This window comes from Neolamprologus brichardi, chromosome 9, assembly GCF_056152115.1.
Source record: "Neolamprologus brichardi isolate AB-2024 chromosome 9, ASM5615211v1, whole genome shotgun sequence".
Classification (NCBI taxonomy): Eukaryota; Metazoa; Chordata; class Actinopteri; order Cichliformes; family Cichlidae; genus Neolamprologus; species Neolamprologus brichardi.
Genome location: NC_142112.1, coordinates 37,425,236 through 37,451,152, shown reverse-complemented (window position 1 = coordinate 37,451,152; position 25,917 = coordinate 37,425,236). Strand labels below are relative to the sequence as shown.

At 40.8% G+C, this 25,917-nt stretch overlaps 2 protein-coding genes across 2 annotated transcripts in view; one reads left to right on the top strand and one right to left on the bottom strand.

Moving 5' to 3' along the window:
* Positions 1-25,896, bottom strand: part of LOC118455626 (uncharacterized) — a 33,168-nt gene extending 7,272 nt beyond the window's left edge. The window contains exons 1-4 of the mRNA XM_087845717.1: positions 25,766-25,896; positions 24,946-25,030; positions 4,111-4,287; positions 3,507-3,777 (exon numbers count right to left, since the gene is read on the bottom strand). Coding sequence (XP_087701843.1) covers positions 3,507-3,777; positions 4,111-4,287; positions 24,946-25,030; positions 25,766-25,896 — 664 coding nt within the window. The remainder of the gene's footprint in view (positions 1-3,506; positions 3,778-4,110; positions 4,288-24,945; positions 25,031-25,765) is intronic.
* Positions 1-25,917, top strand: part of LOC102779712 (GTPase IMAP family member 9-like) — a 180,852-nt gene that overhangs the window by 66,798 nt on the left and 88,137 nt on the right. The window lies entirely within an intron of this gene.

Here is a 25,917-nt window from a genome sequence, read left to right as displayed (position 1 = left end):
GGTGGATGCAAACTGCATTTCGTTGCCCTGTACCTGTGCATGTGCAATGACAATAAAGTTGAATTCTATTCTATTCTATTCTATTCAATTCTATTCTAATAATAATACGAAGAAACCAGAGAAAATCCTCCAAATCATGTGACCCCCTATTAGTTATCGCATTGGTGATAACGGGAAGGACAAACTCTACTATAACAGGATGAAACCTTTCATATATCTATGTACCCTTTCATATAAATAAATTAGTGCTGTCAGCGCTAATCTCATTTAAAATCACTTTAACGAAACAATCGCATTAACGTGGCAAATCTCCATTAGCGAGTTAGCTCAGATCGCCCTGTGCTTGGGGCCGCATGTTGTACTTCTCATCTGAGAAGCATCTTCAGCTCTGCTTGAGGGTCCTAGATTTTTAGCCCTATGGGAATGTCCCCAAGGGGGTTATGGACCCCCTTTTGATCCTTTATCTAATCACACGAGCCAAGGTTTAAAAATGTGTATGGGTCATAATCAGCCAAGGTTTCAGGTGAATCCATTGTGAAACCTCACCCCACACTACCATTGGATTTACTGAGGTGAAAAGGCCCAGGATGTGAGTGGGCGTTAAGGTTTTCTGGGAAGAGATCTCAACACTGGAATATAGATGGCAGACAGTTGGTGTCGTAAACCACTGCCTCTTTTCCAGGAAGGTCATTCACAGTGGACATAGATGGTTTCTTTCATTCCTATTTCAAACTATCTGTCTTCTCTCTCCAAAATGCGAACATTGGCATCCTTGAAAAAGTGACTTTTGTCCTTTAGATGCAGATGAACCAACTGGGGACACTCCCATAGAGCTTAAAATCTTGGACTCTCCACCAATTCTCCTTCTTAGATCTGAAGAAGCTTCTTGGATGAGAGGTGAAATATCTTCAAGAAACCTAAAGAAATCCAGATGCTTTCCCCCCCAAGCTCCTTAGATTATGATGACCTGGATGACTGATAACCTTCATGGACACATTTCTCTGTTATGTTATTACTCAGGTTTTTTTTCTCTTTTTCCCTCTTTCTTTTTTTTTTTTTTATCTATTTTTCTCTCCTTCTCCTTTTGTTAACTTTCTCCCCAACTTCTTTTTCTGTTTTATTTTTATTTTCCTTCCCCCAGTCTTGTGCGTTGTGGTTGTAATAATTCAAAAAAAAAAAATGCTAAAAAGGTTCCCAAAAATATGACTATGAAGTAGACATTATAGCAAATGCTGTAATGGTCCTGTTGGAATAGTAAATCTTTTGGGCATTTTTTTTGGCCTTCAGACAACAGACAATATGATTGTTTCACTGTATCACAATGATGTTGTGGGTAGCATTGTCACACATAGCAATATAATATCACAAAACTTATTTTAGTCTGGACCAGATTAAAACATTCTGATAACCTCTTGGTGGAATCTTATTGGATGTCTCTTTGTAATGAAAAAGTATTACTAGGAAATATTGTCAAATTAGGGATTTATTCTAGAACCAGTGCTTTAGACAAACTAGCAATGAAATAGTATGTAAATACCTTGCTACACATAGAACTGTTAGCAAATTGTACATAAAGTATCAAAACTTAAAATATTTATTCTGCACGATTGTCATGTTTGCTGTGTCAGCAGTCAGGAGTTTGGACCCAAATGCAGGAATCGCAGGACACAGAGGGATGAACTAAAAGAGGCAGCTTTTATTGTGCTGTCAAAAAAATTGAATATAGGAAACCAGAAACTAAGCATAATAACTAAAAGCTAGCAAACGGGAAAAAAAGAAACAAAGAACTAGAAACTAGGAGTTACAGGAACACGGAGGGGACACACAGCACTGAGGAGGTTTGATGGTTAATGACGCAACAAAAAGCAGGGGAAGACTGAGGACTAAAATACACAGATAGACTAAGGAGAGGATGGGGAACAGGGGGACCACACCTGGGACTAATCACACACAATGAGACAGGGGAAAAGCAAAACACTAAACACAATACTATCAAAGTAAAATAGGAAGCATGACACATACACAAAGACAGACGCAGAGACACGGGCTTCACACAGACATGACTGACTTGGGAGCAGAGGGAACATATGTGAAAATACGAGGAACATGAGAAAGGCAAAGAAACAGAAACCAAAATCCTAGGACTAAAGATTTAACAAGTTAAGTAGAACCAAAACCTGTGAATAAAAATAATCAAATAGTATAACTAAAATGCACAAAACACTGGGTCACAAACCTAATACTGTGACAAGAACAATTTTCCCCGTCAGTGTTAACGTTTGGGTTGTGTTCAGGGGTTGAGAAAAAAGCAGCAGGCAAGCTGCTGTCCGGGAGACTGGCATCCAAAGCTGCTACAGCCTTTAGCTCTGCATGCTTGCCAGATAAAGCTGTGGCCCAGGTGTAGAAAAACATGAAAAACTTTAACTCTCTCTCCAGTGTCCACTGTGGTGAGACAGTAATTCACATCAGACATCCTCTTGGAGATGCGGTAGGGACCAGTGTAAAGGGGGACCAACTTTGCAGAAAAGTTGGGCAATGCATCAGATTTTGGTGCGACTTTACTTTGACAAGGTCTCCAACTTCGTAAGAGACAGGGCGACGTCTCCGACCATAGTAGCGCTTTTGCCGTTTATGACTCCCTGTGAGCACCAAGCGAGCATGTTCATGAGCATCCTGAAGTGAAGCTCTCAGGTTATTTGAGTAAGACGTTTCAGGGTCATTCAGTCCTTCGCTGGAGGGCTGAGTGACAAGATCCAAGGGCGTGTCCAACTCTCGCCCATACAGCATCATAGACAGGCTCAGGCCTGTGCTCTCGTGAGGCGCAGTACGCAGGGCAAAACAGATCTGGGGAAGATGTTTGTCCCCGGAAGTGTGCTTATCCCCAACATATGCTCAAATAGCTGTTTTCAAAGTGCGATTTACACACTCAGTTGCATTAGTTTGAGGATGGTATGCAGTTGTTTGTCTGTGTTCAGTCCCAAGAGTCAACAAAACATGTTCAAAGAGTTCACTGACGAAAGGTGTTCCCCTATCGGAAATAAGGTAGGAGGGAGAACCATGTCTGGCAAAAATGCCAGTAATGAATTTGTTAGCAGCAACTTGAGCAGTGGCTTCTCTCACAGCACTCACCTCGATCCATTTTGAGAAATAGTCCACAAAAACAAGGATATAAGCATTCCCTCTTTGTGTGTGGGGTAGTGGGCCAACATAGTCCACCCCTGTGTACTCCCATGGTCTTTGTGGCTGGATAGGGACCATAAGGCCTGCTGTTTACCTTTGAGTTGGTTTAGTGGCTTGGCACGAACAACATGAGACCACATACTTTTTCACATCAGAGTGCCAGCGTTTTTGCAATGCCCAGATGTCCGGCTCTAGGATGATTGTGGTAATACTTGAGCAAATAACCATGGAGTGCAGGAGCAAACAGTTTAAGCTGCTTGAATGGGCAGAGACCACGTCTTGTTTTTGGGTCAAGGCAAAAGAGGAGACTATCATGTATAACATACTTTTCCAGATCTTGATTGTCCTCCACAGTTTGTTGGTCCTTTTCCAGCTGATTGAGCAATGAGCCTGTGACTGGGTCCTCAAGCTGCAATTGGCCAACTTGCGGGCTGAAACAATTAAAGAAGGCAGAGCACGAAGGTCCATGCTTCCAATCACGGCACAGGGAGGGAGAAGATTAATAGGGGCATCCACATCTGGGAAAGGATTCTGTGAAAGGGCATCGGGCACCTTATTACGTTCTCCAGGTTTGTGGATGATGCTGAAGTCAAAGTCCTGAAGGCAAAGAGACCACCGAGCAAGCCTGCCAGAGGGATTTGGACGAGACATCAACCACTTGAGGCTGCTGTGGTCAGTGTAAATGGTTACATGCAAGCCTTCCACATAGGGTAGAAAATGGCCCAAGGCCCAGATCACGGCCAGACACTCCTTCTCTGGAGTTGTTTGTACAGAGCACGGCTAGCAAATGCCATAGCAACATCTTTGCCATTCTCATCTTTCTGCATTAATGCTGCTCCGAGACCAGCATCACATGCATCAGTGTGAATGAAGAATGGACGTGAAAAATCTGGGAACCTGAGGTTATAGAATGTTTCAGAAAGTCCACACCTGCCAGGCACTTGTCATCCCAGTGAAACTGCACGTCTGGGCATAGTGCTGTACAAAGTGGCGATAGTAGCCAGTTAGACCAAGGAACTGTCGCACCTGCTTTGTTGTGGTTTGCACTTTGAACTCAATCACGGCTCCCACCTTGTCAGAGTCAGGATGGATGCCAGCCGGCGTAACCTGATAACCAAGGAAGGCGAGTTCTGTAAGGCAGAATTGGCATTTGCTCAGCTTTAAAGAGAGGCCAGTGGATTTAAGCCTACCAAGGACCTGTTTTAGGTCAAGCAGGTGTTGCTCAAAGGTCGGTGATGCGACAACAATATCATCCAGATAAATCGTGCAAAACTTATAAATCAGGCCAGCTAGAACATTGTTTATAACCCGCTGAAAAGTTGCAGGGGCGTTACACAGGCCGAAAGGAATGACTCTGGACTGAAACAGGCCACAATGCATGATAAAAGCAGTCTTCGGTATAGCTTCTTCAGCAATGTGCAATGTGCAGGATGAGTAGTCAGAATACATACTTATCAAGACCCAAATCTATATGAGGTAACAGTTGTGTTGAAATCAACTTCAGTTCTGATCATACAAAACATCCAAAGCATGTGAATTCTTAATTTTAGCAGCAAATGTTTTATCTGACTTGCGGAGGTAGAATACGTAAACATCCTGAACCAAAAGTATTTAGCTGCAAAATAGATCCACACTTATGAGTAACTGTGTATGAGTAACACCTTTTCAAGTCAAATGCACTTAAAACAGCTTCCTAATAAGAACAGTTAAGCCAGCTAGAATCAATAATGAATTTGTTTGAAATATACACAATAGTTTCTTTTTCTTATTTTTTTTCTTTTCAAATATATACACTCACAACATCAGTTTGGTGATTTACCAGTCGACTCCAAACTCGTCCAGTCCTGACTCGGTATAGAGCTGTGTCCCGTGGAAAAGTTCCCACTTGCAGAGACCGTACGGATGAAACGAAGTCTGCAGCGTGAGCTCAGATGGTGAGGGAGAAAAAGAAAAAAAAATCTGGTGCGCTTCACCTCGCATATATGCACTCCAGATCTATGAAGAAGCGGCATCCATCTTGTGTCCAGGTAGCGCGAATCCACGTTAATCCAAAAACGTCGCAGTGAAGACATTCAGCAGATAACGATATTATATCCCGAAAACAGCGGTGCGGCAGTTCCACTTGTTGCCATGGAAACGCACCTCTGTGATCCGGTGATATTTCCGATGTCTGCGTCTAGGCCCCCCTGGTCCATTTCCACTACATATGGCAGACATCTACTTTGCCGTGATGTACCTTTTAATGTATCAATCGTCAGCTGCTCGAAGACACTGCATACTGAGGTCCAAGAGAAGATGTTCAGGTGCCATTTTGTAACGTTTGGGTTGCGTTCAGGGGTCGAGAAGGGACAGTGAAAACCTTAGCTGGAGAATACACGAGCACACTGGCACTAGGAATTCCACAGGCCCGGTTGAACGGCTGCTGCTTATCAAACATGACACACAGTATTCATACAACCCGTAATGTTGCAAAGGTTTCTGGAAAGGTAAAACATATTGAGTCCGTCTCCCTCCATGTACTCGCGTGCAAGTACGTTGTCAGCATAATCACAGAGAGGGCAGTGGCCAGTGAAATCAACCCTCGTTTTAAGGAGACACTATACCATTGTGACTGTTACAAGTGTTATATGGATCAGTATTACTGCTGCAGCTGTTTAAAGTTGAGTTTGTTTTGTTTTTGTGGTTGAATTTACATTAATACATCATTCTGATGAAGGTAATGTATTAGCAAAATAGCCGATTAAAAGTAATACATTTGGTCAGCCATGTGATGTTTCAGAAATGATTTGAAAGTGTTGGTGGAACCTGCTCCTTTTCAGCATGCCTGTTTTATTGTTACCATTACCCTCTCGGTGATTAATGGTTTATTACTAACATTCTAAACAGTAATTAAAACTAGAGATGGACCGATCCGATATTACGTATCGGTATCGGTCCGATACTGACCCAAATTACTGGATCGGATATCGGCGAGAAATAAAAAATGTAATCCGATCCATTAAATATCAAAAAAGCACCTCACAAAACTTGCTACATGGCGTAACTCGGCTCATAACAGCACGTGGCAGCAGTATGCCTCACCTGGTAGAGCAGCTGTGTGTATTTGTAGCCTTGCTAGCAAACCAGCATTTCATCTCCGAGGAAGTTTTCCCAGAGAGAAGTAAAGCAAGTGTGTAAGTTCATCTCTGAATGTTTGTAAAGCGTTCCCACCTTAAGCTTAACAACAGATATATGGAGCGACTGCCTCTCTCTCCTGCTGCGACTTCAATCGTGAAACTGCTTAATGATCAGCTGATCGGCTTTTCTGTCGCGAGTCTGTCTCTCTTCTTTGTTTTTGGCCCACTTTGCACCAGAAAGAGGAAACCAGCGGCTGAACAACAGCAGCACTATTAAGCTTGATAAGCTGTTGTTAGAATTTATTTAATATTACTTTCTACACCAGGATCTTTTTCTACATAGCTGACGGCTGGTAACTGTGCAGGGGCGGATCTAGCAAAGTTTAGCCAGGGGGGCCGATAGGGCATGAACAGGGAAAAGGGGGCACAAAGACATACTTTTCTTTCTTGTTCTCATTTAAAATGTCGAGCTCTTAATAAATAATTATCTGACTCTTACACCCAAAGTTTTAATCTGATGTAAAATATATAGAAGTCCATTACTGTATATAGTAACTGTTAAGTCTAATATACCCTAGTAAGCTATACTACTTTTTCCTTTGGGAAGATACCATCTGTGCAGTCTGCAATTCTGTTGAAGAAAGATGTTGAATCTATTTAATTATTCTTGAAAAATAATTTATTTTTGTGGATTTTTCCCCCTGCATTAAATTAAATTTGATTACATCGATTAAGCATCATGAGCTGGAGGGTGGGGGGTGGTTCCCTATTTTTTTTTTTTGCTGGGAGTTTGCAACCCTATTAGTTAGGTTGCTTGATATTTCTGCTAAGTACTCTTTAAAATACCAGAATAGGGAGGATGGAGCAGGTTTACGTTTATTAGATTGATCAGTGTTGCTGAACTATGAAATATTTTGGGCGCAGTGTATTTTTTTACATACAGGTATAACAGAATAGCTTTAGTGTTGTTATTTATTTAAACTTGAGTATAAACTTATACAAAATGCAGCAAGATATTAAAAAAACAGTTTTACTGATTAAAAAACACTATATCGGATTCATATCGGTATCGGCAGATATCCAAATTTATGATATCGGTATCGGTATCGGACATAAAAAAGTGGTATCGTGCCATCTCTAATTAAAACTTTTATCACACATGTTGTCCAAGGTGGTTATTAAGTGGAAACTTAGAAATAGCAGGTATACATGGCCTCTGTGATTGTGAATTATAAACTATATTTCCACAAATGTGCAGATGGTAGCTGGTCTCAGATCAGTGAGAGAACAGCCAGTGACAGGTCATCTGCCATCTGTCTCCTGTCAATAATTAGAGATTTATCCACATTGTGCATATTCAAACAACAAGACTCAAGCTGCTGGCTTCTCAGCTTGACAAGCTCCAGCAATTGATAATAGGACATAGACACGCCCATTAGTACGCCTAACCCTCTGTTATTACAATGTTGTGTAGCATTCATGTTACATATAAATGACATGACGAGCAAAGTTGGTACCAGAGGTGTGGAATTTTAATTTTATGACTTTACACTTGACTTGAAAAACTTGTGACTTGACTTGGACTTTTACACCAATGACATGGTCCCACCTCTGATAGGAACTAGCTGAAAATGGCTATAAGCAACACTATCTGCCATGTGTGTCATGAGGCTGGAACAAATATGACAGAAAGTTTGAAAATGAATCATGTAACATTGAGTCGGGTTATTCCAAGCAATCCCACATTTTAGTAGTTTTAACTTAAAGCTTAGCAGCATTAACATCAAAGTGGGAGGTGTTTTGAGGAAGTTAGTGTGTGAATTTGTTAATGTGTAGAGGCAGATGAAACAGTGTTTTAAAACACCACAATTACCATAAGTCTTAATTAAAAAGAAAAAAAACAAGACATACAGGTGTAACTAGTCACGAAGGTAGTCATGATAAGTTTAATTAGCTTTTTCTAGCTCTAATGAAACACTGTCAGACATTACACCAACATACCCATGCACACTTATATGTTCTTGTATTACTATACCACACAGTTTATCATTTCATGTTTATAAACATCAAAAACACATTTTGACCTACTGCTATTAGGCTTGCTCATCCAAGGTGCTCTAATTACAGTGATACAGATTCATGAAATAAATGGGTACTTATTTAAACTTTCAAAGCTATGAAGAAAACTGTATCATTAAGAATTATAATAGTATTATCTACACCAGGTTCTATCTCTGATGTGCCTTGACATCAAAAAGTTGAAAAACAGTGTGAGGCTGAAAGCAGTTTAAGAGGTTGATATCAGTTGTGTATATTTCATTGCCATCAATGGACTTTCTATGTCATAGATATTGAGCAAGAAAATGTGACAGAAGATTATCTTACCTTGTCTCTTTGTTTGCACTTGGAACTTTTCAGAACTACAATGAAAGAGAATGAACCTTATTAATGGCTCCAGAAACTGTTTGCTTTTATGTAATTATGTAATAATAATACCAAAAACCTAATATAATGCTTTATTGTGATTACGTGGATATTTGATTGCAATTTCACAATTTTCACCTTTAATTCAATTCAGTTCAATTTTATTTATATAGCGCCAAATCACAACAACAGCCGCCTCAAGGCGCTTTATATTGTACAGTAGATCGTACAATAATAGATACAGAGAAAAACCCAACAATCACATGACCCCATATGAGCAAGAACTTTGGCGACAGTGGGAAGGAAAAACTCCCTTTTAACAGGAAGAAACCTCCAGCAGAACCAGGCTCAGGGAGGGGCGGGGCCATCTGATGCGACTGGTTGGGGTAAAAGAAGGAAAACAGGATAAAGACATGCTGTGGAAGAGAGACAGAGGTTAATAACAGATATGATTCAATGCAGAGAGGTCTGTTAATACATAGTGAGTGAGAAAGGTGACTGAGAAGGAAAAACTCAATGCATCATGGGAATCCCCGGCAGCCTACGTCTATTGCAGCGAGTTTTTTGGACATCCTGATAATAATGAATTGCAGTCGTCCAGCCTGGAAGTAATAAATGCATGAACTAGTTTTTCAGCGTCACTCTGAGACAGGATATTTCTAACTTTAGAGATGTTGCGCAAATGGAAGAAAGCAGTCTTACATATTTGTTTAATATGTGCGTTGAAGGACATATCCTGGTCAAAAATGACTCCAAGGTTCCTCACAGCGTTACTGGGGGCCAAGGTAATGCCATCCAGAGTAAGAATCTGGTTAGATACCATATTTCTAAGCTTTTCAGCGCCGAGTACAATGACCTCAGTTTTATCTGAGTTAAGAAGCAGAAAGTTAGTGGCCATCCAGGTCTTTATGTCTTTAAGACATTCCTGCAGTTTAACTAATTGGCGTGTGTTATCTGGCTTCATGGACAGATAGAGCTGGGTGTCATCTGCATAGCAGTGAAAATGTATGCTATGTCTTCTAATGATGCTGCCTAAGGAAAGCATGTATAATGTAAACAGAATTGGTCCTAGCACTGAACCCTGTGGAACTCCATAATTAACCCCAGTGTGTGAAGAGGACTCTCCATTTACATACACAAATTGGAGTCTATTAGATAGATATGATACAAACCACTGCAGTGCAATACCTGTAATACCTAAAGCATGTTCTAATCGCTCTAATAGGATATTATGGTCAACAGTATCGAATGCTGCACTAAGGTCAAGAAGGACAAGCCCAGAGATGAGTCCACTGTCAGAGGCCATAAGAAGATCATTTGTAACCTTCACTAAAGCTGTTTCTGTGCTGTGATGAACTCTGAAACCTGACTGTAACTCTTCAAATAAACCATTCCTCTGCAGATGATCTGTTAGCTGTTTGACAACTACTCTTTCAAGGATTTTTGATATGAAAGGAAGGTTGGTGATTGGCCTATAATTAGCTAAGACTGCTGGGTCTGGAGATGCTTTTTGAGTAAAGGTTTAACTACAGCCAGCTTGAAGGCCTGTGGTACATAGCCAATTATTAGAGATAGGTTGATCATATTTAAGATCGAAGAATTAATTAATGGCAGGACTTCTTTGAGCAGTTTTGTAGGAATGGGGTCTAAAAGACATGTTGATGGTTTGAAGGAAGTAATTGTTGAAGTAAACTCAATAGTGATGTGTCGGTTGCGAACGAAACGGCTCTTAGAGCTGTTAGGAATAAAAGAAATATTTTTAATGTGTATCTGCTCATTATATTGTTTTATGTACTTTAATAATGAAGGCTTGTAGAGCAAGGCCACTTTTGACTCACAAACTAAGTGCTCAGCCAGATTGAAAAACAGGAAGTTTTAGTGCACAGGTATATTAATAGATGAGACACAGAAATGAGGAACTTGCCATATAAGCAATGTTTGAGACTGTGTGACGTGTAAAGTACCAAAATAAAACCTATATGAGGCACAGTTTATGATTCTAACGTTAGAGCTCTTGCAACTGGCGTTTGAGCTGTGCAGAGGTCTCTCTCTTCCGGAAGATGATTGAATAAAAAGAAATATCAATATTTTAACACACTATGAGTCGGTTTTCTCTGTTCTGTCATGGGGACAAAAGAATCGGGGTTTAATAGAGCCGACTCTTTGAAGTAAACGATGTGAGACATTTTTTTTCTTTCTCTCACCCTCTCTCTCTCTCTCACACTTTTTTTCCGCTTCACTCCGTGCACTTCACGCATGCGAGCCTTGTTTTTTGCGCTGGGCAGAGGGCGGAGGGGCGGTATTTATACTCACAGTAGCACACGAACAGAGTGGGAGGGAAAGAGAGAGAAAGAGAGGGACAACAACGTCACATTAGCAAGGTATAGTGATCATCCACAACTATTTTCAGTTGTGGATGATAAAGGATTCAGAAGATTTATTCATGCAGGCCTACATGACAGAGAATGTGCATCTTCTTTTTGTTTTCATAATTTATATTTAATTGTGTTTTGGTTTGCAGTGTTTTGTGTTGTTTCCTTTTAATTTGTTTAAAAGGAAAAAGCTGAAAATTTAAGTAGTTAAAAGTTGAAATGTAAACAGTTGGTTTTTGTATTATATGATTTATTTATTACATTTTATGTGGAGTGAATAAATAAAAGTATATTTACGGCGGCCCCTAGAGATAAAGCACGTACAAACCCCAGAACACATACAAAACACAACAGAAGTGCTCCAGGATGCTAGGTGCAGTGTTGAGCTTTTGTTACCTAGTGGCTACATAAGCCAGCGAGTACCAACGACCGGATTTGGTGTGTGGTAGTAACAGGTAAATGAACATTTTTTTTAATTATTTGAATATATATGAGTGTTTGTGTATTGTTACGATATAAATATATATTTTTAATGCTTATTTTCTGATTATACTTTGTAATAGAGGCATAAGAAACAACTAGGTCAGAGGGTGACAGGTCGCCTTGGCAACAGAGACTTCAGTAAGGGGAAGTAAAGAAAGGGGAAGTATAGTGCAGAGATATATTAATAAATTACAGGAAACCAGACAGAAAAAAAGCAGAACTAGTTATAAAGAAAGAGTTGTTTATATTGAAACTATGTTTGTGTGACGTGCAGCAGAACTATATAACTATGCAGGCTTCTAATGCTTTCAGACCTGAGCATGTGTGTTCGTGTGTTCAGGTCTCCATTTCCGGAAATATAAAATGAAGATTATTTTTTGAGCTTGACCACTCTGAGTCCAGTCTTTCTCTGTCGCCAAAAGAATTCAAAAGAACGGGATTTAATAGTATAAATACACAAACAATACACATATGCTTTCAATTGTGTAATTTAAGTGATCTAGGTAGCTCTGTTTGGGAAGTTCAGTCAACGCTAGAAATGTGCTTTGGAGTTTGTACGTGCTTAGTCTCTAGGGGCCACCGTATATAAACATATATAAACATATATAAATAAAACAATGTTTTTCTTTTACATTAGTAATTCCTTTTGTGTATAATTTTATATTGTTGTTAATAATAAATTAATTGAAGCAACAAAACAACCCGAAGAGCTGATTGGGAGCCGAAAGATCCGGCTCTTTTTAGTGAGCCGAGCCGAAAGAGCCGGTTCTCTAAAAAGAGCCGGAAATCCCATCACTAAAACTCAGAAAGACCAATTGGAGCAAAAGAGTCTAACTTAACATCAATGGTACTAACAGTAGCTGTAGATAATATTACATCTGTGAGCTGATTATTGGTAATTTTTTCTCTAATGATAAAAATTTTATTTGTGAAGAAGTTCATGAAGTCATTACTAGTTAACGTTAAAGGGATGGTTGGCTCAAAAGAGCTCTGACTTTTTGTCAGCCTGGCTACAGTGCTGAAGAGAAACCTGGGGTTGTTCTTATTTTCTTCAATCAGTGACGAATAGTAAGATGTTCTGGCTTTGCGGAGGACTTTCTTATAAAGCAACAAACTATTTCTCCAGATTACGAGTCATCTGCTTTAGGGTACGTGTTTGAGAATTATACCACGGGGTCAGGTACTTCTGATTAGAGACCTTAGTTTTCACTGGAGCTACAGTATCCAGAGTCGTACATAGTGAGGAGGTGAAATTATTAACAAGATAATCGACCTCTGTTGGGGTAGCATTCAGATAGCTGCTCTGCTCTGTGTTGGTACAGGGCATTGAAGATGATAACAGTGGGTGGATTATATTCTTAAACTTAGTTACAGCGCTTTCAGAAAGACATCTACTGTGATAAAGTCTACTCTCCACTGCTGTGTAATCAATTATTGTAAATGTAAATGTTATCAGGAAATGATCAGACAGGAGAGGGTTTTCAGGAAACACTGTTAAATGTTCAGTTTCTATGCCATATGTTAAAACAAGATCTAGAGTGTGATTAAAGTGGTGGGTAGGTTCTTTTACATTTTGAGAGAAACCAATTGAGTCTAATAACAGATTAAATGCCATGTTGAAGCTGTCATTTTTAGCATCTACATGGATGTTAAAATCACCCACAATAATTATTTTATCTGAGCTGAGAACTAAATCAGATAAAAAGTCTGAGAAATCAGACAGAAACTCTGTGTAAGGCCCAGGTGGACGATATATGATAACAAGTAAGACTGGTTTCTGAGTTTTACAGCTGGGGTGGACGAGGCTAAGCATCAGGCTTTGAAATGAATTAAAAGTCTGTCTGGGTCTTTAGTTGATTAATAGACTGGTGTGAAAAATTGCTGCCACACCGCCCCCTCGGCCTGTGCTTCGAGATTTCTGGTAGTTAGAATGACTCGGGGGTGTTGATTCATTTAAACTAACATAATCATCCTGCTGGAACCAGGTTTCTGTAAGGCAGAGTAAATTGATTTTACGACTTTACCTGTTGTTCTTTTTTCCCTTTTGTTTGCCTTCAAGCTTTTGTGTTGAAACCTTTACAGGAGAAGCCATGGTGCACGTCTCAACCTGGTTTTCTTTTTGCTCAGAGTCTGAAGACTTCTCAATGTTTGGGTGAAGAGCTATGCCCTGTTGCCAACAAACACATGTCAGTGTTATTCTTGAATAATCACTTATACTTAAATACCCACATACAGTGAAGTGTGCTACATCTCAAATTCACCACATTTCTTCTGCACATGTAACTTGTATCATGTATCATTTTCCACTTTCCACATATTTTGTTCAGCCTATTGAGAAAAGCCTTTCCCAAAGATTGTAGTTGCTTTCCATTTTCCAGGAAAATAATGAAATCTTTGTTGGGAATTTTTAACTGCAAATTACACGCAATTCAGTATCTAAAATTTTCATTATTATGCCTGGATTCCTTGATCTTTCACAAATACAGAGTTAAATCAGCACTAAACAGAATATCACTGGCAGTACTTACTTTGTGTCTAAAAGATCCAAGATCCAAAATGGCTGTGTGGTGTCTGCAGGCTGCGCCACTTTCTGTCTGTGTTATATGAACCTGTTATACAAAAACTGGAGGTGTGTCAATTGTAGAGCTATAAATAAACAATACGATGAGCAGAAGCTTCAGTATTTATCTGTCTTGCCTGTGAAGTGAAGACACTAAATAAAAACAATGGCTTCAACTAAATTAGGCTTTAATCTGATCTATATGTCATTGTCCATCAGTCTTCTCTGTGTGCATCCTCTGTCTTTTCTCTCTCTCTATTTTCTTTAGTTTTCTATCTCTCCTGTTTTTGTTTTGCCTGTGTTCAGGGCAGGATTCTTTCTGGGTTCGCGCCATTGGCTCCACACACCGAAACGTAATCAACTCACCTGGTCCTGCTAGACTCGTTCCCACCATTACTTAACCTAGTGGCTGGTCTTCAGTCTTTGCTGGACTGTTAATAGAATAGAATAGAATAGAATAGAATTCAACTTTATTGTCATTGCACATGCACAGGTACAGGGCAACGAAATGCAGTTTGCATCCATCCAGAAGTGCTTTAGTGATATAGATATATTACAATATATATTAGCAATAATATAGATATGTAAGTATGTTACAGAAATGGGTCTATTATGGTATGTTATAATGTACACGGTATGAAGTATGTTAGGAATATTCTATAACTATAAGTATGTACAGGCTGTAGTGAGTACAAGCTATGTACAGCTATGTACAGGCTATGAACAGGATATAAATATGAAAATAAAATAAAACTATACAGAAATCTGAGATATACAGTTATACAGAAATGTGAACTATGCAAGTTATAAACAGTTGTAGGATTGTAGGATTAAAAATTATCGTATGATTATTTACACAGAACTATACAGTAGTGCAGTTAAGATAAGTGAGATATGTGGATAATTTCTACAGAGGCTATATAAAGTGCTAGTGATTGTGAATGGTGGTTCAGTCCATGTTATTATTGTGTGTTTGAGGGTACGGTTGTCCATTGTGTGTGTGAAGGTGGTTGTGGGTGTGTGTATGTCCAGTCCATGAGTTTAACGTGGGTCAGATGTCAGGAGGCAGAGTTCAGAAGTCTGACAGCTGTGGGGAAGAAGCTGTTCCGGTACCTGGTGGTCTTAGTCCGGAGGCTCCTGTAGCGCCTCCCAGAGGGCAGGAGGGTGAAGAGTCCATGTGATGGGTGACTGGGGTCTTTGATGATTTTCCCAGCCCTTTTCAGACACCGCTTCCTGTAGATGTCCTTTATGGCAGGAAGTGGTGCTCCGGCGATGCGCTGGGCAGTTTTCACGACCCTCTGCAACGCCTTCCGGTCCGAGGCAGAGCAGTTCCCATACCAGACTGTTATACAGTTGGTCAGGATGCTCTCGATGGTACAGCGATAGAAGTTCACCAGGATGTCTGAGGACAGGTGGTTTTTCCTCAGAGTCCTCAAGAAGAAGAGGCGCTGGTGAGCCTTCTTGACCAGCTTGGAGCAGTTGGTCGTCCAGATGAGATCCTCGGAGATGTGGACTCCCAGGAACTTGAAGCTGCTCACACGCTCCACAGCCGTCCCCTTAATGTGAATGGGTGGATGTGGGTCAGCATTCCTCCTGTAGTCCACGATGAGCTCCTTGGTCTTCTCTGTGTTAAGCAGCAGGTTGTTTCTGTCGCACCACTCAGCCAGACGATCCACCTCCTCCCTGTAGGCGGCCTCATCGTTGTCACTGATGAGGCCAATCACCGTGGTGTCATCTGCAAACTTAATGATGGTGTTGGAACCATCAGCAGGTCTGCAGTCGTGGGTGAAGAGGGAGTAGAGGAAAGGGCTCATCACACAGCCTTGTGGTACACCGGTGTTCATTGTGATTGTAGATGAGCAGTGGTTATCCAGCCGGACATGTTGGGGGCGGTTGGTCAGGAAGTCCAGTAACCATTTGCAGATGAGGGGACTGATGCCCAGGTCTGTCAGTTTTCTGATGAGTTGTGAGGGGTGGATTGTATTGAATGCTGAACTGAAGTCTATAAACAGCATTCTGGCGTATGTGTTGTTGTTGTCCAGGTGTGAGAGGACAGAGTGCAGTTAGAGAGGCCTTAAAGTAATGCAGTTAGAGAGGCCTGGCAACATCTTAGTCTTTGTGCTTGCCCTGTCTGTTCTTTGCACATTACATTAAGGTGGCTATAGTTCAGGATCAAGAACAGGTCATCTGCTCAGTTGGAAAGTTGGTGGTTCGATCCCTGGCTACTTTAATCTCAAATATCCTTTGGCAAGATACTAACCCTGAGATACTGTCTAAGTGTAAATGTTAGACCGAAAACACTTAGATACACTTGTATAGAAAAAGGTCTTGGGTGAATGAGGCAAGTTGTATTAAGTGCTTTGAGTACTCACTGTAGTTACATATGAGAACGAGTCCATTTACTATTTATTTTTATTATTAGTGATGTGCAAATGAAGCAATGAACCAATATTGAACCGTTTCATCATTTGTGGGTTCAAAATGGGTTTATTTATTCAAAGCTTTGTTTCAGTGACATCTAGTGGTGAAATAGGAGACAGCAAAACAGTATTTAGATAATCATGTGTTTAGTGTAAATAGGTTTTGTGAGAATGATATATGTCAAGTTATAAGTAAGTAAGTAAAATTTTTATTTGTATAGCACCTTTAACCTCCTAGGACCTGCCGTCCACATATGTGGACATCACATTTTGGGTTATTTAGACCAAAATACTAAATTTTGCCCTACATGGGCCTGATATCCACTTATGAGGACATTATACTCCTACTGTTCTATCAAAATTTTAAACGAATATCCTCATATGTGGCTCTTATTTTTCTTAAAAACAAAAATAAGGTAAAAGAAAATCTGGTAATTCTTTGTTTTTACATTCATCTGGCCCCAATATGCCCAAATATCAAAGAGAAATTAAAAATGCATGTCGTGGAAGAGTTCGGGTCCTTGGAGGTTAAAGATAAAAATCACAACATGCTTCACAGAAAAATTAAAACATACAAACAGAAATCAACCAAAAGCGAGTTTAAAAAGGTGAGTTTTTAGCTGATTTTTAAATGAAACCACTGAGTCTGCAGATCTCAGGCTCAAAGGAAGGGAGTTCCAGAGTCTGGGGGCTACAGTTTCAAACGCTCTATCGCCTTTTGTTTTCAGCCTTGTATGATGGACGACAGTGTATGATGACTTGTATGACTTGTTACACCCCTGCTGATCCAGTGCAACTGGATCAGCAGGGGTGTAAGGTGAGAGTGTCACGGGTAATGGAAAAATACGGACTCAGTCGCGGAGCTCTGGATGCAAAGTACATAGTGCGTTTATTTACAGTGCCCAAAAACAGTTTCAAAACACAAAGTGAAGTGCAAAGTCTAACAGTGATCTTCTCCAAACTCCCAGTGGTGCACAGGTGAGTTTCCAAAGTGACATCCAAGTGTGTGTTCTCCTCCAATAGCTTAACCCCGCGGGCTCCTTCTCTCCAACCTCTGTATCTTTTCCTCCTACAAACGAGCAAAAATACCAGGTGAGGAGGCTAGCCGGCTAAAGCTAAGCTACAAGTCAAAAAACACTTTTTACTACCAAGCTTCAAGTACAATCCAGCGTCGACTGCCATCTGGACACACAGTTAAATACCCCAGCCCACAACGAAGGATGATCAGCGACAGCTGGGTGGCAAATTAGGTGCAGGTGTGTCAGCCACTGGGCAGAGGAGGAGGAGAGAGAGAGAAACACACACATACACACAGGCGGGTCGCCCCGGGAAGGACCGTCCGACCATGACAGAGAGTAATTAGAAGACTTGGTCAGAAGCTTTGCAGCAGCATTCTAAACAACTTGCAGATGATCCACAGAGGCTTTACATAAACAAGTGAAGAAAGAATACAATAATCCAAAGGAAATGAGACAAATGCATGGATGACAATTCCTAATTCTGAGCGTGATACAATGAGACTCAGCTTAGCAATATTTTTTTAAATGATAAAAACAGGAGCAAACCAATGATTTAGCATGAATGTCCAAAGTCAGATCTGAGTCAAAAGTTACACCAAGGTTCCTGATAGAAGGTTTGGCGAATGTAGCGAGAGGGTCCAAGTTTTCCATAACCATAGGTACCAGTTTTTTAGGAGCACAAACAAGGAATTCAGTTTTCTCCTCATTTAGCTGAAGAAAGTTATCAGTTATCAAGTTATCTTTGCTTAGGCTGCTGCCCCCGCGACCCGGCCTCGGATAAAGCGGATGAAGATGGATGGATGGAAGTTATCAGCCATCCATCCCATAATGGAATCCAAACACTTATGCAAAATTTGCAGTTTGGAACCATCTTGGGGTTTAATAGAGATATATGATGTGCATAGCATTGATAAGAAATGTCTTTAAAAGTGCTCCATAAGTGCTGAAGAGGGAGTATATAGAGCAAACACAATAAAGGCCCCAAAATAGAGCCCTGTGGCACACAGTATTCAAGAGAAGTAGAAGTGGACTAGTATTTAGAATTAGCCACAGTTATTTAAGTGTTTGCAGCTTTCCCACTTGAAAGGGATTGATTCATCTATCCCAGATGTTTAACTGGATTGTATTCAATAACCAGGGAGATCTTTTGTTTGTTTGTTCCTCTTTAATCAACTTTACAGCCACAGGTGAAAAACCTTTAAAAGCAAAACCAAAAGATACAAAACCATTTTTGTCAACACACATCTGTGAATATTACTTCAACTTTATTAACATATCCTGCTCTAATTCAAATATTTCTTTCATTAAATACAAGTAAAATGTTCATTTCTGTCACACCTACAAACACATCAACAGCGTTGGGCAATAACGGAATACATGTACCGGCGTTACGTAATTAAAATACAAAATAAGTAACTGTATTCCGTTACAGTTACCATTTAAAAATGTGATATTCAGAAAACAGTTACTTTTTTGAAATAAATGGATTACATATCGGTCTTTTCCCGTTTAATATGTTAAGTTATGCCCTCTCTGTTTTTGCTAATTCCACGCCGGTGGAAACCCAAACAAACATGCATTAAGAGGCTCTAATGCCTGTGTCTTAATTTTTCATGTCCCCCCACTTGCGGCCCACATAATGGCGTGAAGAAATATTTTTTTGAAATTATTATTCGAAAAATTATTTAATATGAAGTCAATAGGCAGAGTATTACAGGCACAGCCCTAAAGAATGTAGCCTCATGGGCAGTGTAGTCCGTGCTGCAGGGAGAATGGACTGCTGTACCCGTTATGTGTCTGTGAGCGAGGGAGGGAGAAAAAGGAGAGTTGTAAAAGTATGAGTTGTCACTGACCAGAAACGGGAGCTGTAAGCATGTAAATATAATAATAACCACTGCAGCCAAAAAGAGTGATGAGCCCAGTTATCAGTAAGCTATTGAGACTAGACTGTACACTGTGTTTGTGTTTTCCTCCGAAACAATAAGTTCAGTTCAGCAGCCTTTCAACGCCTCTCTCTGTCTCTCGCTAGCAAAGTCGACCCAGACAACAAAGTAAAGTTAGTTTTCGGCTACCAGCCCGACAAAGACCCTGACATATTAGCCAGAAGTCCCTTTACGGTTTGGAGCCGCGGACCTGTTTTATATACACACTGAATAGTTTTCTATACAAGATCACCAGAAAAAGTGCAGCCTTACCTAATGTCCACCCTACTATTACTCATTAAGTGTGCCTATGCCAAGAGGCACACTTATTACTATTCGTCGGATTACTATTCGTCGGAACGCTGCGTTACTACGTTACTAAAACCGTGATTTTTTTGCGAGAATGTCTCATGACAGTGACGTAAGCGAGTGCGACGTTCATGACAACAGCTGTGTGCAGATCAACAATGCATAATATATCGAGTGCGGGAGAGAGTATGAGTGTGCAGCGTTTAAAGCGTGGAAGTACTGACCTTAGTTTGATTCTATAAAAAGTGACAAAAACATTAGTGTCCGTTGTGCGTGGGAAGAAAACTTCTTTTTACAGCGAAAAAAAAAACCCTAAACAAGCACCGAGTGCGCAACGACGTCATGGGAAATTCACAGAGAAACTCGCGGATTCTTCAACTGACCGCTGCGGCACACCTGCACCAGGGTAAACCTCCGCCTACCCCACTCCTGCTTTACAGGTGAAAATAGAGCAAAAGGACCGCTAGTCTTTGACTTTATTTATTTTCTGCTGTGTTTTACTTGCATCTATTTAAAAGACTGAGTGTAAACACAAAAAATATTTTATGTGCTGGAATGTGCAGAAAATAGGTTTAAATGTTAAACTAATTTCTTCAAGTCAGAGAATGGTGCATATAATTTTATTTTTGCTTGATGCACAAAGTTAAAAGATTAAAACTGATAAAAACAAGTTAAAAAAAGATACTTTTCCATTTGATTACATTTTGTATGATGGATTATGCAGAAAAAGTAGAATTGGGCTGAAACATCTATCGCTTTATCACCTCTTCAGGTTGTAAATCATGTTTTTAAAAAGTAACTAAGTAACTAAGTAATTAATTACTTTTGAAAATAAGTAATCAGTAAAGTATCGGGATTACTTTTTTGGGGTGGTAATCAGTAATTAGTTACTGATTACTTTTTTCAAGTAACTTGACCAACACTGGCCAAGAGGCACACTTATTACTATTCCTCAGATTTATGCTGCTTATTGAGTTCCTGTTTCTCCGTTTCTTTGCCGCTTAACTACTCCGTCAGTTTTCATCCGATTTTCACCATTCAAATTTTGACCTGTTCTGCTCATTCTGATAATGACTGCTATATCTTTTGGTCCTCATAACTTTTATACTTTTTGAAATATTAAGCTTTTTATGCCATATTTGGGCCCATTTTGCTGAATGGGACCACATTATCAGTGTGATCACCAGTTTAGCTTGCCAGCCTGAGCCATGTTTTAGCTCAGTGAGATGAGCAGCCTTTCTCAGAGCAGGAGGGCTGGGTTCAAATCCCACTTATGGCAACATTTTTTTCAGTTAACAGTTCAACTGTTTTAAGTATTTTCAACACAAATTTCAGCTTTTTCACCCCTTTTCAGCACAAGTTTCAACCTCTTCTGCTCTTTTCAGCACAATTTTCAGCTTTTTCACCTCTTTTCAGCAAAATTTTCAGGTTCTTCATCTCTTTTTTGCTGAACATTTAGCTTCATCACCTCTTTTCAGCACAATTTAGCTGTTTCTGCACAGTGCACATTTTTTCTCTCATCATATCTTTGTTTGAGACCAGAACTGGTTTGGCTCAGTGGGATGAACAGCCACCGTGAGATCTGGTAGCAAAAGTTCAAATCCTACTTGTGACATTTGCTGCAAATCTTCCCTCATTGAACTCTCCCTGCTTTCTTGACACTCTTCAGTGTAGTCTTTCAAATAAAGCAGTTTTCAGCAAACAGTTCAGCTTGTACACAGTGTTTTCAGCAGATAGTTCTCCTTCTTATGCTGTTTTCAGACTACACGGCATTCACACTGCATTTTCGCAGGAAATACAACTTTTTCTAGTTGTGTGGATGCCTCAAAGGCATCCACACTATTGAGTTCCTGTTTCTCTTTATTAAGTGTGCCTATGCCAAGAGGCATATAATGCTTTTATTCATGTTTCTAGGTCACAAAATAAACTTTTAAGATATTTTCAGGCGAGAATGTAGTTGTGTAAACTTCAAATATCTGCTCGTTTTATCAAGACATCCCATATTAGCAACAGTTCTCTTACGATGTTGCTGCCGCATGGCAGCTAGCCGTCTAGCTAGCTAGCGCGGCTTGGCTGACACCCAAGCCGGGCTGGCTGACACCCAGGCTGGCTCACACTCTCGTTTCACCCCCTAGTCTTTTGTGAAGACTGTTGGTTGGCTGCTGGACTTATTTTTCATTTATATGGGCTGGTGATTCATTTATTCATTTTAGTAACGGTAAAAACAGTGAAAGGTGGTGGATTGTCCAGATGCTGTTCGATGTGGAAAAAACAACTCAGTTGTTTGGTGGTGGCTAACGCGGAGCTACAACAGAGGGCAGCTAGCCACCGGTGTATGACAGAAAGGACATGGGGAAAAAGAGAGATGCGAGGCGGAGGCCAAGCGACTGGGCCTGGCTTACAGCGTGAGCGGTTCTCTGTCTCGTTTCACCCCTCTCTCTCGCGCGCGCGTGTGCGCCGCCAGTACGAGTGTCCGGTGAACTGAATGTCAGGTAAGACGTTATGTATATTTTCGTTGTGCTGACTTTTTACAATCAGTTACAATAAGTCGTACTGCGCGCTAGCTAGTATGACAGACTTTCTAGCTAGCATGACAGCTGGGTGGGTGCTGTGTTACTGATGGTGAACTTTATTGTATTTATAAGGTTAGTTAGTAGTTGCCAACCGTCCCATGCAAACGGAATCGTCCCGCATTCAGAGAAAATATTACGCATTTCGTATTGAGCTGAAAAGGAACACAGTTTGTCCCGTACTTCAGCTACAATGGAAAAAGACAAAGCTGGATTTATTCTGTCGTTACGCTGCACAGCCGACTCATCCCCTGTCATTCTCTCGCCTGTTGCAACTTCAGCGGATGTCGCACTAAACAACAGCAGCACGTTTAAGCTTGATCAGCTGCTGTTAGAATTTATTTGATATTAATTTCTAGTATCAGCTGATGTTTGCTGGAGCCACAGCTGTAAAGGTGGCTGGTCGAAACCAGGAGATGTCCTTACTGAATCATCAGAGCTGAACAGGTGATGGAGAAACAGGTGACATGAATGAGTTGAAGGGAAGTTATGAACTGTTTCTGAGAGACAGCTGGTAACTGTGCAGGGGCGGATCTAGCAAAGGTTTTGCCAGGGGGCCAGGTAGGGCATTAACAGGGAAAGAGGGGCACAAAGATATACTTTTCTTTCTTACTGTCATATAAAATATTTATCTTTTATTAAATAGTTATCTGAATCTTACAACCAAAGTTTGTATAATAATACACAAGATTGGCTGTAGACCATTGTTAATCATTCAGAACACTGTGTAAAAATAACAAAAAGTGAATACAAACGTGCATAAATATTCATTTTAAGTGTTTGATATGTGTGGCAGGGCGTGGTCTGCAGTGCCACTGCAGGGGACGTGGACCCACCTGAGTGGCATCTACAATCACGCCTCTCGGGCGTAAAGTCTGTGCTCTCTCGGCTGTTTTTTGGGTGTGTGTCGGCATAGGCACACTTAAAATTTCTTCTCAAATTTTTGCTTTCTAGTTTTATATTAAGATTTAAAAATCTAGTTGGTATTTGTTACATCCTGTGAGGCTGTGGGAGTATGTGGGAGTATGTGGGCGTGGTGTTGTCCTCTTCCTCTCCTCCTCCTTCTTTATTGCCCCTCTCCTTGTCTCTCTGCCACTGCCTTCTCCTTTAGAACACACCTGCTGCTCATCTGCCCTCATTTACCACCAATTACCCTCCAGAGGTGATATAAGCAGAGTGGGTGTGGGAGAGGCTTCTGGTGGATTTCATCTGTGCAGGTCAGTGTGTGATTCTGGTGTAGATGTGGAAAAGGCCTGCTGTCTGTATGTGACCAGCCCCAACGTGCATAGCTCTTTGTGAGTAACTCTCAACTGAGCAGTGGTTTTCCTTAAGTGACGCGGCCCCTATTTCTTGGTTTGGCCTGCCTGGTTCATTGCTAATAGCAGCGTTGCTGTTGGTGTCTATTTCTGTTGAATCCTTATAATTGTTTTCTTAGTTGAAGCGGCCACCATTTCTTTGGGTTGGCCTGTCGGATTTATCGTCAGAGCAGCGTTGCTGCCTCTTTGTGTTGATACTGTTTATTCAATTCAATTCAATTCAATTGTATTTATATAGCGCCAAATCACAACAAAGGTCGCCTCAAGGCGCTTTATATTGTACAGTAGATACAATGTATCTACATGTACGATGTTTATATGGTTATTGGTTATAATAAAGACTTATTTTGTGTTAAACACCTCTGCCTGGCGTCCTTTACATTTCAACCTTGATCCAACTGTTACTGTCCCCCACCCTCTTTGCCTAGCTTTCATGTGGGAATGTAACGGAATACGTTACAAAATACATTTTGGGGCATGTATTCTGTAATCTGTAGTAGAGTACATTTTAAAAGTAACCCTCCCAACACTGCACATCAATAGCAATGTATAATCTTTGTAGCACAATAGGTAATCCATAAAATGTTCAACTCCCACTTTCAGCAGGGCCTTATCAACATTTGGAGGGAGACTGGAGACACGGATTCCAAATGGACAATGTTAGGCACCTCCATTGCTGAAGCTGCTGCACTGAGTTACAGCTACAAGGTGGTTGGTGCCTGTCGCGGTAGTAATCCCCAAACCACATCATGGACACCGGAGGTGAAGGGACCTATCAGGCTAAAGAAGGCTTGGTTAACCTGTGAAACTTTGGAGGCTGCCTTGAAGAGACTCTGGAAAATCTCTTTGACTGTGTATAGTGCGGGAGGAACGCTGCTGGCTGGGAAGCCTAGTAAAAAAGGCAAAGGTTGTTATACTCCAAAAGTTGATTCTGTTCATTTGCATAATGACTGAAACTAGCACCACTGAGAGAACAATGGGCTGGGAGGTCAGTTTCTTCATCCTAATGCAAATTCTCATGACCATTGATCAACAACCACTGATCAAAGGCCACTAACCATGAGTACCATTCACAGAGAGTCGGGGAATGGCTGCAATCACAGCATTGTAAGATGGTGACAGATGTAGGGTTGTTATACATTGAACTGGCTCGGCAGAAAACCATTGTGCTCGGATTAGGCTGGTCAGGTTAGGCTGGGGACAGGATGGTCAGTGTTCCTATTTGCTGTTTTCTGTTTTAGTCAGTTGACTCACCACCTCTGACAGTTCCTTACTCTCTGAGGTGGTGACACTGTCCACCAGAATCCCTCCCACAAGACCGTTTGCTTCAAAGGACAGGCTGAAGTTTTTAGGGCCATGCACATCTGACTCACCCACACATTACAGCCTACCCAGCTTCTGGAAGCACCTTAGGTTTAAAGGGTATGGGTCATAAACTCATACTGGGACTCTACCATTTTTTTCTTTTACCACAACAAGGGCTCTGGTCACCCCCATATCAGGAGATTCAGGCAGTGCTTCCACCAGAGCATAATAATCTGTTCCTCCTGGACCCATACGAACTCAACCCCACACCAACATTTCAGTCTTTGGATGAATCTTGATGTTGCGTTTGTCAACTGTACATACCCCTACTCCCTCCTCTTCCATGGTGGTCTTAACATGTCTGCATGTTACAAAGGCAGCTCTCCAGGCCTGCTGATTCTTTAATTGTTGTGGAAGGGGAACAGATAGAAAAGTATATTATAGCAAGCAGTTATATCGGTTATATCAGTGAGTGTGTACAATGTTCATCATTTACCACCACAACCCCATGTCCAGATGCTTAGACACCTATTTCTATAACCAACACAACACCAGTGGTATAGGGGATTTCCAGACCACAGGCCCATCTTAAATCAAAGACTAATGGGGTTTTCTCAACCTTAACCTGGAAAAAATGCTCATCCAATAAGTTCTCTTCTATCAAAGATGTCAGCGCAAGAGGGCGTTAGTCATTCAGACAGGAGACCACTGATTTGTTTGGGATAGAAATGATGGTGGATTTTTTTTGAGGGAAGTAGAAACCACTGACTGCCTCAGGGAGAGGTTAAATATGTTGGTGAACACCCCTGCCGGCTGGTAGGCAAATGCTCTGAGGATGCCATCTGGTCCAGGAGCTTTGTGAGAATTGACCTTTTTGAAAGACCATCTCCCATCTTCCATTTCGAGTATTAACCTCTTAAG